Raw genomic sequence first — 13,740 nt, forward strand, 5'->3', positions numbered from 1 at the left:
ATATTTATGAGACAGTAAAGAACTGGTTAAGTGTCTAACTGGTAGCAGTATAAATAATTTCTGTCGAAAATGAGATTTGAATGTTGAGTTGTATCCTCTTTCCTGAAGATGGAGCCCTTATACACAGGGCTGGAAAAGCAAAAGGAAGCAGAATAATTCCCTCAGGAAGTATAGCTGGGTATAGATCGGGTTCAGTCAGCAAAAAACAACTATTCACCCTGCATCATCTGAAATATTTCAGGAACAGGATGTGAAGAGGAGCTTTCAGTTTTTAAAATAATTTGAATGTCACCAGTCATGGATGTTGAGAAAGGTGGATTCAGCTTGAATTTTTTTCAGGTTTTTCCTTACTTGCTCATTTGTGTGTGCATTTCCTGGTTTGGTTTGTTTGTTTTTCTTGATGAAGTGACAGTAACATGATAATTTAGCATCATATGTATAAAGAAGGCTATATAGAAGGATACTACATTAATGTAGCAGTATAGTGAAGCTCCACTAAATTTTGGTATTTTGCTTTTCACATAATATTAAAGCCAAAGGAGATGACTTGAATGAAAAAGACAAAGCACAGATGCTGAGAGGTGCCATACTTCAGTCCTGCCAGAGGAACCATCTCAAGTTTATCTCATCTGCATTTTGGGTTCAGTCATATGGGACCACAGTCCACATAGGAAGCCTAACAGCCCTGACTCTGTTATCAAAGAACACACTGTTGAAAAGTTATGGTTTGGGTTTTTTAAATTCTATTTTTAGTTAATTTTATTTTAACTGATTAGCTTTGTTGATAATATATATTGAACTCCTTCAGCAAGTGGATGGTACATCCCTTCTGAAAGCTTTTTCATGCCAGCCAATGCCATTGAGCATTTTCTTTCAGTGAGGAAAACTTAGTTCCCCTTGAAGGCTAAAATCTATTTCTACAGCATCGAACAGCTGTAGTGCATGGTTGTTATTCCATCCAAGGTTTGCATGGAATGTTTTTGCTTATTTATTTATTTAATATTAGAGATTTGGGGACAAACACAGCTTATGACTGCTTTAAAGATGAGGCAACTGTTAGTGGAAAACACGTCCTTCTAAATGATCTCTGAAAGCTGCTTTTTGAGCATATCCCGCCTTTCCCTGCGGCAGTTCATTAGTGCCAGCTAACCCCGTGAACTCAGTGAGAGATGCTACCCAAATCCAGCCTTGGGAATCCTCCTGGGAACGTCCCGGAGGACCAAGCATGTTTTCCGGAATATCTGAGCGAGAGGACCGTGATTTAGTTTGAGGCCGAGGGCTGTGCCCGCTGAGGAGGAGCCCGGTGTGACATTAACCCGGTGTGACATTAACCCGGTGTGACACTAACCCGGTGTGACACTAACCCGGTGTGACACTAACCCCCTCACAGCCCGGCCAGCTATGCTGTGGGAGCAGCCGGAAGGCTGCCGCGGGGTTTCCGCCGCTCCCCGGCACGGGCCGCGCCGCGCTCGGTTCTGTTCGGCTCTGTTCGGCTCCACCCGGCGTCGTTCGGCCCCTCCCAGCTCCTCGCCGTCTCGCTCGGCTCCGCCCGTCACACTCGGCTTCCTTCGGCCGCTGCCGGTGGCGCTCGGCTTCCTTCGGCCGCTGTCGGTGGCGCTCGGCTCCCGGCGGCTCCCGCGCGGCCCCGCCCCGGGTGACGCGCTCAGCGGGCGCCTGGCGGGAGCGCGGAACCGGCGCCGCTCCCGCATCCCCAGCCATGTTCCCGTCGGCTGCCGCATCCCCGCGGACCCCGGGCGGCTCGGCCCGCAGGCCCCTCGGCAGCGCCGCCCCCAGCCCTCTGTCGCGGCCGGGCGGCAAGAAGAGCCTGCCCGTGGTGGCGGCAGCCTCCCCGGTGCTGTTCTCGCCGGCGGCGCGGAGGAGCGGCTCGCTGTCGGCGCGGTGAGTCCCACCGCACAGCCGGCCTCCTTGTTAGGTGCTCGGGCACTGTGGGTTGCCGTACAGTGCTGTACATTAAAGCCATAAGTGTACGGAACGGCGTGTTCAGCGTTAGGAATACCTCCTACTAGTCTTAGAGTTCGGGGATGCCTCACGTGTATGCCTGTGTGGTACATGTATGATATATGAAAACAATAAGAACCAATGAATTTAAAAAGAAGATAAAACAGTGAAAGTTTAGGTGTTTCACACCCATCCCTCTCCCCAGCTTCCTGCCTTCTCCATCCCATGTGAATCAAAACCACGATGCCGCAGGAGCCCCAGACCAGTTTCAGGTCCATCATCTCTCTCCTTAGGAGCAGCTGCTGGTTGTGCTGTTCTGTTACAGAGAATCGCCTGTTTTCAGCTTTGGGTTACTTTTGCTTCAAATCTGCTTAGTAATTTTTGCAGACTGGGTGTCAAGATTGTCTTCTAGCTTTGTATCATCAGCTTTTGCCATTTCGCACTGGGAGGTCTGAAACATTATTTTACTTGGAGGAGAAATAAAAAGAGGGCATTAACTTCTACAAGCAGAGAGATTTGCCCACTCAGTTGTGTTCGAAAGACAAGACAGACCTGTGTTGTTCCAGAGAGAGAAGGTGGGGAGAGATGCAAAGGAGCTTTTGTAAATTATATTGTGAAACAGCTAAGGTGTGCAGGCTCCACAGCGAACTAAGGGCGGTAGAAGTGCTGTCTGATCCAAGCTGCCATGGGTGGTGCTCCCATCAGGGTGACGGTCCCAGAGGGAGCACGTTTATTTTACATAAATCTGTTTCTAAATAGATCCTAATGAAGTAAATGTCTGCTGAAACTGATGAAGAAGCAATAAAAAGCTACCTGTGACGTTTTTTGTTTCGTTTTGTTTAAGAGCAACTCCTACCAGAGTTATCCAGCTTCCTACAGCAACTGAGACTATTAACTATGATGTTAAGGCTTTTGGATCCTCTCTGCCTGTCAAGGTTATGGAAGCCTTGAAGAAGGCTGATGGTAAGAATTAATTTTTACCTCTTATTTTTCTCATGAAAATTGACAGGTGAGAGAAGTCTTAACATGTTGATGCCATTTAAATGCTGACTTTACAGGGGAAACTAAATTGTCTGTTCTTTGCTTTGAATCCAACTCGGTTATCTATGTAACAGTAATTGTAATAATACCCATGTGAGTGTGAATGCATGGAAATATCCTTCAGGTGCTGTTTTAAACAATTTGTTGTAAAATCCAATATTATAAGGAAAGGCAATTGTAAGTTTTAGTAACTTTTACTTACTGGTTTGTCGCTGTTGAGCTGCTAGCAGAGAAGTAGAAACCCAGGTTCTCAGGCAAGAAAAGAGGAACTTTATTATTTTGATTTTCATATATATAGACTTTTCACAGGTCACCCAGATTGGTCAGTCAAAAACTTCTCCCTAGGCCTAATTGGCCAGGCCTGAACTGCCCAAATCTCGAGACCCTGTTTGCAAAAACATCCAGACTTTATCTTTGTTTATAAAACACAGCAAAATGTTCTCACGAGAAAGACCTGTGCTAACCACACTGGTTCTTTCTCACATTTTTTATTTGTTTTAATTCTGTTGTGTCTAGAGTGGGGGCTTTTTTTTTCCTTTTGTTTTTAATCCCTCTTCTAAAAGCCCAGTGATACAAACCTTTCCCTGAGTTCAAGAAATTGGTCCCCTAAGCGATTATTTCTCTGTGGAAAAGTTTTCCCTTTATAGTAGATATAAGGGGAACCAAATATGTATCTTACAAATTGTTGGGTGATTTACAAAGCTGTTACAATCTGCTCTAAATAGATGGAAATGGGTCTTAGGGTTGTCTTTTCACTCTCAAAAGTTGAGTATTAATCAAATGGATTTTAAAACTAGGTGTAGTAATTTGATATCTTAATCAAACAGATGGAAATTTGAATGTGGAAACTAATTTAATAGAAAGTATTTTTTATTTTCATATAAGAATGAAATTTTACTGGTTTAAAGGTTACTCTGCAGTGTTTTAAAGATCTGAATGCTCTAAAACATTACTTTTCTCATGTAGCTGATGACCAGCTGAGCGTTCAAGTGGATGAAAGTGGATGGGCCTGGCTAGTTCATAAAGAGAGGCTGATTATTTGGAAGATTGGTCAGTCTGCAGTAGCTAAGGTAACTGAAAGGTCAAGATGGAAGAAAATCTGTATTTTATGCTATTTGAACTGGTTATGCAGTTATGGGGTTGAGGTTTTTTTCCACTGGAGGTTGTCTGGTCTGGTTTTCCCCAAAAGCAGCGGGATTGGTATAAAGACATGCTAACAACAGTTACTGAAACTCAGGCTTTTGAGAGAACTTTAAATTTTTATAATCCTCTCGTCAGTTTTGTCACTTTGACACTGAGGTTAATTCTCTATATTTTAATAGGTGTGGCTCTTGTGTTAGGTAGTCTTGATAAAGCTTATTTTGATAATTAAAAACTAGTTGATATGTTACAGATTGGTTTGTATTATTCTAGGACTAATTTACAACTTGTCAAAAACACACCAAAAACTGGTTAATTTCAGAGGTACTGAGCATATGTTTCATCTAGATTTCTTAGGTCAAGAGTTTTTTTATCCCTTCTGTGCAGTGTTTCTTTCAGCATTGTTTCAGTGATGGCCAGAGAAAAACTGTAGTTACAAAATCAGTATCCTTCTATCAGGACAATGTCTATTAATTACACAGGTCGTGCACTTACAGGGAAATGTCAGGTACACACATTCTGGCACTTGGAGAAATTTTTCGAGGGATTAGATTTTTTCTGGTTGTTTAACTTCGAGGGTGTAGGAAAGTGAGGAGTGTTTCCCCTCTCTAATCTGTTTGTACCTCATAAGCTTTCTCAAGCACTTCTAGTTTAGTTTTTTTAGAATGTTGTATTAAGGAATACTCAGGTAATCTCTGGTAGAAATAATCCAATATTGTAGTGTTGTAAGAAACACTTAAAAATAACTAAAGAAAACCAGCGATATTTGAAAATGTACCAGTAGATGTTTGCTGGTTGTGATAACCTTGTTGAAATAGTTTTGTGACTTTTTTTTTGTTACCTTACATAGTGTCTGGGCTAGTTGAAATGTAATTTTTAGTAGCATCAAAAAGTCTAAAGATTTTTTGGCAGATGCATAAGTTCTGGTCTAATATTTGTTATGACATCTCTTTCTTTCTTCTAGTTATCTCTGTGCAAGGAATTGCAGCTTCCACCTAGTGACTTCCCATGGAGTTCTAGTTTGGCAGCTATATCTTGTCTCAATTCTTCAGGTGAAGCACCTTCTCTGCAGGTAAGCAGATTTTAAATTTCAGTGTTTAAAACCACCTTTAGAATAACTTTGAATATATGCTTGTATTATCAAAAGGATATATTAAAAGTATTTGAAAACATTTGGTGGTATACTCTCTATTCGAAAGGTCAGGCTTGATAGCTGGCAATAAATATTTTTGAAGTAAACAAAATTCTGCTAGTCCTTTTAAATTGTGCTATTTGCATCTTATAGGATCAGATTACATAATAGTTTTCCTAAGTGTTACTTGACATGCTTTCAAACCAAACAAAAATAACAGTAAACTATCACGCAGTTGGCATTTGTTAACCTTGTTGTCTTAACAAACACCAAGGCACTCAAAAATGGGGTGAGACCAAGTGCAATATAAATAAGTGAATATGTTGGCTGAAAACATTTTTAGTGGATTAATTCTGAATACCCATAGATAAGAGGCAAACACCAGCACTCTCTCTTGGCTGGTCTTTATAAGGAAGTTGACACTGAGAGGACAGATTTCATCTGTCTTGGCTGATTGGTTTCCTAAGTGGCTTTTTGTAAAGCACTGTGCTAGAGGTTTGAAGATCAGTTGTGTTCTGAAAGTGTTTTAATATGTGTGTTACTATCGGTCATGAAAAGAACCTCTCATTTTCAGCTTGACTGTAGATTTCAGTTAATATATGTGATGCTCTAATAAAACTGGCTAAGAATTTGTCCTTGGAAATAAGCAGCAGCACAGAATACGTAATAAGTTATTTTGTTTTGTTGTTGTGTTACACTTCCAGATGATAAAAAGCAATCTTATTATTTTGGGATTATTTCATAAAACCTGAAATGTTCTGACTTAGTCATATCCAAAGAAGTTTAAGAGGAAGTAATACATCTAAACCTAATATTTTTCTTACGGTATTTTAAATTTTATCTTTCTTTAGCTTGTGAACTGAAAGTCAGTGTCTAGTCAGAAATTGGTGAGCTTAACAGTAACTACCAGCTACAGGTCTTCTATTGTTCTGTGATCTTTATTTTTTTTTAACAACCAGAAGATTAAGTACAGTGCTTTTCTCTAAATCTCTACCTGAACAGTCTCTTGCTTCAAGCTTTAAATTTGATATGTGTGATTTCCTGAGTTAGAAACCCTAATGTTGTCACACTGTAGGCTTATGCCTTTGAAGAGAGGAGCCACCATGTGATTTGATATTTCTCTTAAAGATATTAGAGCAGTTTCTTTGTTAAATCATAGTCTGCATTTGCAGTCTTCCATAGTAGCTTTTAACTCTTGGCATCTGAAATTCTCCGCAGACTCTTTTTCTGTTTTGAGACTGTAAGTTTTGCTTGCATTTCAGTAGCAGACTCTGAATTATTAGGAACAAGAAACAGTAGAAAATATTCACTAGCAAAATAAACAAGTATAGCATTCCCTGCACAAATTAACTTGTGCTGCAGAACGTTTTTGTGATTCAATTCCAAGCTTGTCAGTGTGCATCCCATATGTATTTACTACTTTTTCGTGTCTTTGTCATCCACAATCTTGATATGTAAAATAACATGTTTTAGTTAAACCTGCAATGTGATGATGATGATGATTTATTATCTTTCATGTTCTGTTAATTATTTTTTCACTTCAAGTCTCTGGCAATAATGGTTGCTACCAGCGAAGGTTCTGTGCGCTACTGGCCCAATCTTGCACATGAAGGATCCTATATAGACACTTTTACAGACTTTGGAGGCTCTCTGTGCAGTTTCCTCACAGCAGTAAAGGTAAAACAGTATGATTTATATTAAAATATTGTTTTTATTCCTAATTTAAAGATGGAAAAGCATGCTCAACTTTATCAGTCTTAAATCTGCAATAAATGTTGTTATGGTAACACTATTTTTCATCATTAGATTCCAAGGATTATGTAAGAGGTTAGTTCTGTTATTTAACTGAAATTGAGTTTCATGGCTAAAAATGTCACACAAAGCTAAGAAGATGAGTCTCTGCCAGTGCTAAGTACCCGTGAGATGTTTGTCTTTTTCTAAGGATGACTTGTGTCTTGTTCTTTTTCAGTGTTTACCCATATGAACTTACATAAAGAGTTTTATCTGACAACAGAGTTTTCAAGAATGTGATTTTTTTTTTTTTTAATGTAATTGCTTTTCCTTTTTGTTAGGGAGGAAGCTTTATTTTATCATCTTCCAGAGGTCAACTAATCCGGTTGATACCTGATAGTTCTGGCAAGATTCATCAGCATGCCCTGCCACAGGGGCAGGGAATGTTTTCTGGAATTGGTAGAAAAGTTTCTTCTCTCCTGGGTATATTGTCTCCTGGAAATGATGCTGTGGTAAGCTTTAGAAAAATTCAACTTCTTCAGTTTCTTTCTGTAATTTCTAGTCTCTGTGTTTAAGCAAGGAAAAATAAATTATTGTGTAAGGATATGTGATGACAATAAAAGACAAGACTCAGCCCATTTATGTTATTCGAAATTTGAAACAAAGACAGAAACCAAATAAATCTGTATGTTTTGTGACAGCAAATGCTGGCTTGCTCCTTAGCTCTGAATAAAAGGAGACTTTGAAATAGTAGTCCTCCCTGGGGAATATGCAATGGTTGCATGTCCTGCCTCTTTCTAGTGATAGCCTCATTACTACTTGAAGAAACCAGCCTGTAATTCTCTTCTGATTTAACATTGCCAAGGGTTGATGATTGGGCTGAGTTTTGTCAATGAGCTCCACAGAGGCTGGCAGAAAGTATGACAAATGTATTTTGTATATATGTTCTTTTATCTATAAAATAAGACTTTTCTTGGAAGTTATCATAATGCTCATCTTGAGTACAACTTCAGTAGATTGCCCAAGAAAGTGACTTTTTTCATGGAGTGAGAGTGGTTTAGATTATTCTATCCAAATATCAAGGCTTTGCTTTAACCTTTTTAACTTTTTCATTCTTTAAATGCAGATTTCTAGTGTTCTTTGGGATAGAGAGAGATCAAGCTTTTACATGCTAACAAGTTCAAATCTAAATAAATGGGAGATTGATGATTCATCAGAACGTTACATTCTCAGCTGGGATATCAACAGGATCCTGAAAGAACATATTACAGATGCAATTTGGGTAAGAGGCAGCTCAACCAGAAAGGGATTGTGTGTTTTAATTGATAGCCTGTTTATATACAGTTGCACAACACATGTATGTATTTTTTAGGGGTCTGAAAGTAACTATGAAGATATTAAAGGAGGAGTAAATATACAATACATGGATTTGCAACAGAATCGGTGAGGAAGTGCACTTGCATCTGGTGTTTTCCCTACTTTAAAGAGATAAATCTGTTCTGTTTTCTTGCAAAAACTTCATGTGAGTAATTGCAATTTAATTTTACTGGAGTGGCACTGTTGATAAGTACCTTATATAAGGTAATTAAGTTATCCTATATTTCATGATATTGTCATCTTTTTAGCATTACAAATCCTTTTCCTCATAATAATTCCCTTTTTCTAGTGTCATTTTATCAGGTTTGTGTATTTGTTTTGTCTTGATGTTACATAGACAAAAAACAAGCAACTGTAACTTGTTCCAGCAAACGCAGAGAATTCAGTATCTCTTGTATTTGATTTTCATAAAATTACAACTACCTTGGTTCAGTTTTGGACTGCAATATGAATAGTGCTAATACAGTGGCTTGGAGGATCAAATAGTATAGTTTTTCTTTCTAAAAAATTAAAGATTGGAAAATAGTTGAGACTGTACTTAGGTATCTTTTTTTCTTTGAGTGGCAGTGTTTGACCAAATAAAATATGTAATACTCATCTCTCAATGGTGTGATATCTGTTGTTGAATAGTGATGGGCTGGTCATACTTGCTGCAGCATGGCATCCTGGAGATCGTCCATGTCTTGTGTACTACACTCTGATAACAGTGGAAGATAAAGGCTACCAGATGTCTGATGATGTTGTTGTGGAGGTCACACAGTATAATCCATCTTTTCAGGTATGCTAATGGAGGTTCTGATACTGACTTAAGAAAGCTCATTGTTTGAGTATACCTGTACATAAATCATGTATCAGATTTTCGTCTAAAGGAAAATTAGTTTCTCTTTTAAGTATGTACTTGTAACACTCTGAGGAAAATGTGTACCACCATCTTTTAATGTTTAATACCAACTGTATATAAAGGTTATATACATTTGCATTTTAAGCTGTTAAGATAAAACCTTCAAAACTAAAAGTCTAATCTGACTCCTACTGATTTATTTTAATTTTTGTGCTATGACAAAGTTTCTACAGAGTGATTTTATTGTATGCTCTTGCAATCCATGTAGAACAGATCTCAAACTCTGAGACTCTTGTTGCAAGACAAGGAGTTAAGAGACCTGTGTTTTGGTCCCTGCCAGGCAGCTGGCTTGCTGAGAGGGGAGGATACATTGGTTGTCTGTAGAGTATATTGTCTGTGCTGTGTCTTCTGGAAACATAAACTTGGGCATTAGATTCCTATGGTAAACTTCTTCCCCTCTTCCCCCTCTCCCCACTGCCTGTAATGTCATCTTAAAGCTCAAAAGTGGAAGAAGAGTGTGAAAACTGTAGAATAATTAATCTGTTTGTTTATCTCTCCATGTGAAATTAACAAGCATATAATGCATATGGAAGGGGAAAAAAACCTCAGGATCTAAAATTTTAGGTCAAATTAAAAGCAATTTTGTTTGGTTTTTTAGGTTATAAGATACATCCATATCTCATTGTTAAAAATTAAAACAAGTTCAGGCAGCTTGGATTAGCATTTAAAATTTTAAATGTTTAAGGTATTGATTATATATGTGATATTATTTGTATTTAACACTTTCAGTCAGAAGATGAAGTGTTGTGCTGCCTGGTAGTCCCAGATTACTTCAGCCATGCTGCTTTCCTTTATAAGGAAGATGAAGTGTTTGCTTGTTCCACTGGAACTGGCAGGATTTCCTTACCACAGGAGAAAATAATATTTGGTATACAAGGTAACTTGCTGTGGAGGGGAATCACATTTTGTTGGTACCTTCTAATTGAATATTTTTAGAGTATTTAGATGTCTCAGAGAGCAGTGTCATACTTGTGCCTCTTTATTAAATGTTTCAAGGTGGGAATTTCCCATGAGGGTATGGAGAAGTGCTGATGTGACATCCAGTGTTGTTACTCTACGTTGTTTCAAAAGAAAACAGATCCCTGTTCTTGGTATATGAAAGGATGGGGGTTTTGCCTGTGGGGCTTTTTCCTTGGTTTTATTTCCTTATCATTCACTGTGGGTTATTTGATTTTTTTTTGAAGTTAACTCTGTCACATGTCTCTATGTCATCCATTACCTTCAGAGGTGGTTTCAGGTAGGGCAGGCGCACTGGTCATTAGGTAAAATTTGAATCACCTGAATCTTGACATTTTTTCTTCTTTTCTCTTTTCTTCCCTCTTTTTTTAACATTTGAAGTATCTGGAAGTCTGCATCTTGAGTAGCAAATAGTCCCACACTTCCCTTAAGTCAGGTGCAGTTGTCAATTACTGTTGGTTAATGACAAAAGTTAATAATTGTCTACAAAACTGTTATGTTTTGATTTTAAAATAAAGTGGTGTTTATGTGCTTGCTTTTTTTTTCCTTCTCCTCATTTTAGGAGACAGTATTTTAGGAGCAGGTTCCTGTAATAGCCTTCCCATCTTCTTTTCCAAAAAAAGTGGACTTCTCACTATCTTGTCCAGGGAAAATACTTCTGTGCTTCCTGAAGACCTTGAAGATGCCTTGTCCTCTTCTATTGCTGGACCAAGAAGTGAGGTAATGGTTACTTGCTTGGCTGGTTGAAAACAAGGTACAAATAAAGTGGTTTTTTTCTGTCACTTTTGAATTTTCACTGTGCAAATCCTGGCTTGTTTGGATTTTAAGTTTTTTTTTTTTAAGAGGCACTCAGACGCTTGTAATGAAAGCAGTTTTCAAAATGCAAAAAAGTTTACATCAGCCAGTTTCGGTAGTTTTTTTTTTTTTGTTTTCCTTTGTTTCACAGTTGAGGTTTCCATGAAATTTGCATTTTTTTCCAGAAGGTGTGTTGCTATCTATTGCTAGGCCTAGTATACCACTGTAATTCATTGTTATTATTAACTACTATTTTAGTGGAAGACCTTTGTGTGATTGCTGAGATGGAACTGTATTTTTCTGAATGAACTAGTCTCTAGGTAAATTTGTCTGCAGTTAGACTGTTTTTGTGGATGATAGTACTCATGAATGCTGCATAAGTTCTGTCCAAAATGGTGGGTTTGAATCTAAAAATAACTAGCAAAAAAAAATCTGACTGGTAGAATAAGTTAGCGTAAGTTCTTTTGCAGATGGTGTGAATTTTGGTCAAATCTCTGTTTGTGTGACTTTCATGGTAATGTATTTTAGAGGCTTATGTTTTACTTAATAAACACAACTGCTTCCAGGTGGTGATTTTATTTCATATCTGTGTTGTTACTACTTAAAAAATTTGTTTTCATTTCAGAATGAAGATTAATATTTGTCTTTCAGCTGAAGTTGTTATTTTGCATTTTCAGAGTCCTGCATTTGATGCAACTGGTAGGCTAGAAATTATAGCTCAAGAAGATAAGACCAAATTACTGAAAGCTGCTTTTCTACAGTACTGCAGGTAGAAATTGCACTTTGTTTTTGAGACTTCGTTTGCTGTTTTTGAAGGCACTCTGATATTTGAGTAAGAGATTGTCTTGGTTAGGATACTCCTGTGCTATTTTAGTTGTAGCTATTTTAACGACCCACATCTTTATTAGGAAAGTGTTAAATACTTCTTGGGCTAGTGAAGAAGGGATATGTGCTAGAAAGGAGCAGACACTCTATAATCTCAATGACTTTTCACTTACTCTGTGTAAATTCTATGGGTATGTTAGTGCCAGTGAAACAACTTTCAACTTTGCATTTTGACTTTATTCTTTATTAAGTGGTGTTTCGTTAGTTTTTTAAAGTTAATTTCCTTTTCATCCTAATTTTTATTTACATAACTGTTTTCAGTAATTCTTCTGAATAGGCATATGGCCATGAAGATTAACTGGTACGGCAGACTTTGGACAGGATGAAAGCTTTTTTAGATAGGCTGATACAGGAGAGTGAGAGTGGAAAAAATACTCTGTCAAACCATCCTGTTTAAAGCAATTGGACTGTGGAGAGGGATGTGATGCTTCTGAAAGGTTTGATGTTGAGATGAGTGATGTAAGCAAAGGAGGAAAAGGAGAAAGAAGAAGATAAACAGATCTGCATGTGTTCAGAAGTGTCATTAAATAGAAGTGCTGCTGAAGATGGCTGGATTAGCTGTGGTCTCAGAGCACAGTTAACAAACATGATGTCATTGAGGATGTGTACAAGGGGGTTGGAAACAGAAGAAAGTGAGAGATAAACAGTGAAACAGTATATGTTGAAAGTTACTTTGATAAAAATCTGGGTTATATTTATGAAACTAGAAGAAAATAACAACTTTTTGGATATGGTAGTTATTCTGATATTTTTTTCCCAGAAAAAAGTAGTATGGTAAAATGAATGGAGCAATCTTCCACAGAACAGGCGTAGCAGTGGCCTGTCCAGATGGCCAGTGAGTTCATGCAGACCAAATAATGGAAGGTTGTGCAGCCAGTGGAAATTTAAAGTCCATCAGCTGTATAGTGAGCACTGGCAGCTTTACACACCTAGTGATGTTTATATGGGATAGGAAGTTCTGTGGAAAGACAAGTTGACCCTTTCTGAGGGCACTTCATGATTTGAAGGAGTCCCATGTAATTTCCTTAGGAACACATCCTGCTGGGTAGTAAAGATGTGACCACCTATTTTAATAGAAGATTTAGTATATTCCAGTTTTAAAAGGTATCCTTTGCTTTAGTTTACCTTTGTGCAGTTTCTGGATGCATTGCTGTTTTTTGGTGGGTTTTTTATTTTTTAATTTGTAGACATCTTGGTCATGTCAATGTTCAAACTAAAAGTTCTGTGAAAATTATATATACTTCCAGTGTTGGAATCACAATATCCCTTCTCAGTTGAAATACTATAATTCTTTAATCACAAAATCAAATCTCTGGGGTTTGTATATATTGCATAATTCTTACATAGAAGTACAACTTCATACCTTGGAGATCCGTGTTTAGATGCTTCTTGCTTTTATTGACATGAATAAAAATAATGCATTTTATTTGCTGGAGCATTTTCCTGAGAGCTTTTATGAGCTTCCCCTCTATTGCCATTAGTGGGAGTGATTGAGAAAATGAGAAAATTTTAAAGCAAGCAGTGGAAATTTAGTGACTTAGCTACCAGACACATCCAGATTTAGCTCTGTATGATGACTCTTTTCTCTTAAATAATAATAGAGGTAATAAAATAAAGTGTGATTTGACTCCTGGCTTGTGGTTTTTTGATTCATAAGTTGTGCAGTCTACTTGCTTTTGAATAAATTGGAATACCTTCTATCCACAGTTAGTTTAAAGAGAGTGCAAAAAATGCTCAATGTGTATAATCTAAAGCAATTCACAAAAAGTGTATCAGAAAATCTTGTTGACTGAGGGGTTCTTTCTTCTACAATCCTGTCTGT

General features: G+C 37.8%; 1 protein-coding gene across 1 annotated transcript in view; it reads left to right on the forward strand.

Annotated features, from left to right (window-relative positions):
• The first annotated feature begins 1,626 nt into the window (after positions 1-1,626).
• The window catches only part of NUP133 (nucleoporin 133), a 28,765-nt gene continuing 16,651 nt past the window's right edge, over positions 1,627-13,740 (forward strand). The window contains exons 1-12 of the mRNA XM_085055460.1: positions 1,627-1,899; positions 2,804-2,922; positions 3,967-4,070; positions 5,105-5,212; positions 6,818-6,949; positions 7,345-7,515; positions 8,130-8,285; positions 8,376-8,446; positions 9,011-9,158; positions 10,011-10,158; positions 10,801-10,958; positions 11,711-11,802. Coding sequence (XP_084911586.1) covers positions 1,718-1,899; positions 2,804-2,922; positions 3,967-4,070; positions 5,105-5,212; positions 6,818-6,949; positions 7,345-7,515; positions 8,130-8,285; positions 8,376-8,446; positions 9,011-9,158; positions 10,011-10,158; positions 10,801-10,958; positions 11,711-11,802 — 1,589 coding nt within the window. The 5' untranslated portion in view covers positions 1,627-1,717. The remainder of the gene's footprint in view (positions 1,900-2,803; positions 2,923-3,966; positions 4,071-5,104; positions 5,213-6,817; positions 6,950-7,344; positions 7,516-8,129; positions 8,286-8,375; positions 8,447-9,010; positions 9,159-10,010; positions 10,159-10,800; positions 10,959-11,710; positions 11,803-13,740) is intronic.

The sequence above is a fragment of the Lichenostomus cassidix genome, chromosome 3 (assembly GCF_008360975.1).
Source record: "Lichenostomus cassidix isolate B80296 chromosome 3, HeHo_3.0, whole genome shotgun sequence".
Classification (NCBI taxonomy): domain Eukaryota; kingdom Metazoa; phylum Chordata; class Aves; order Passeriformes; family Meliphagidae; genus Lichenostomus; species Lichenostomus cassidix.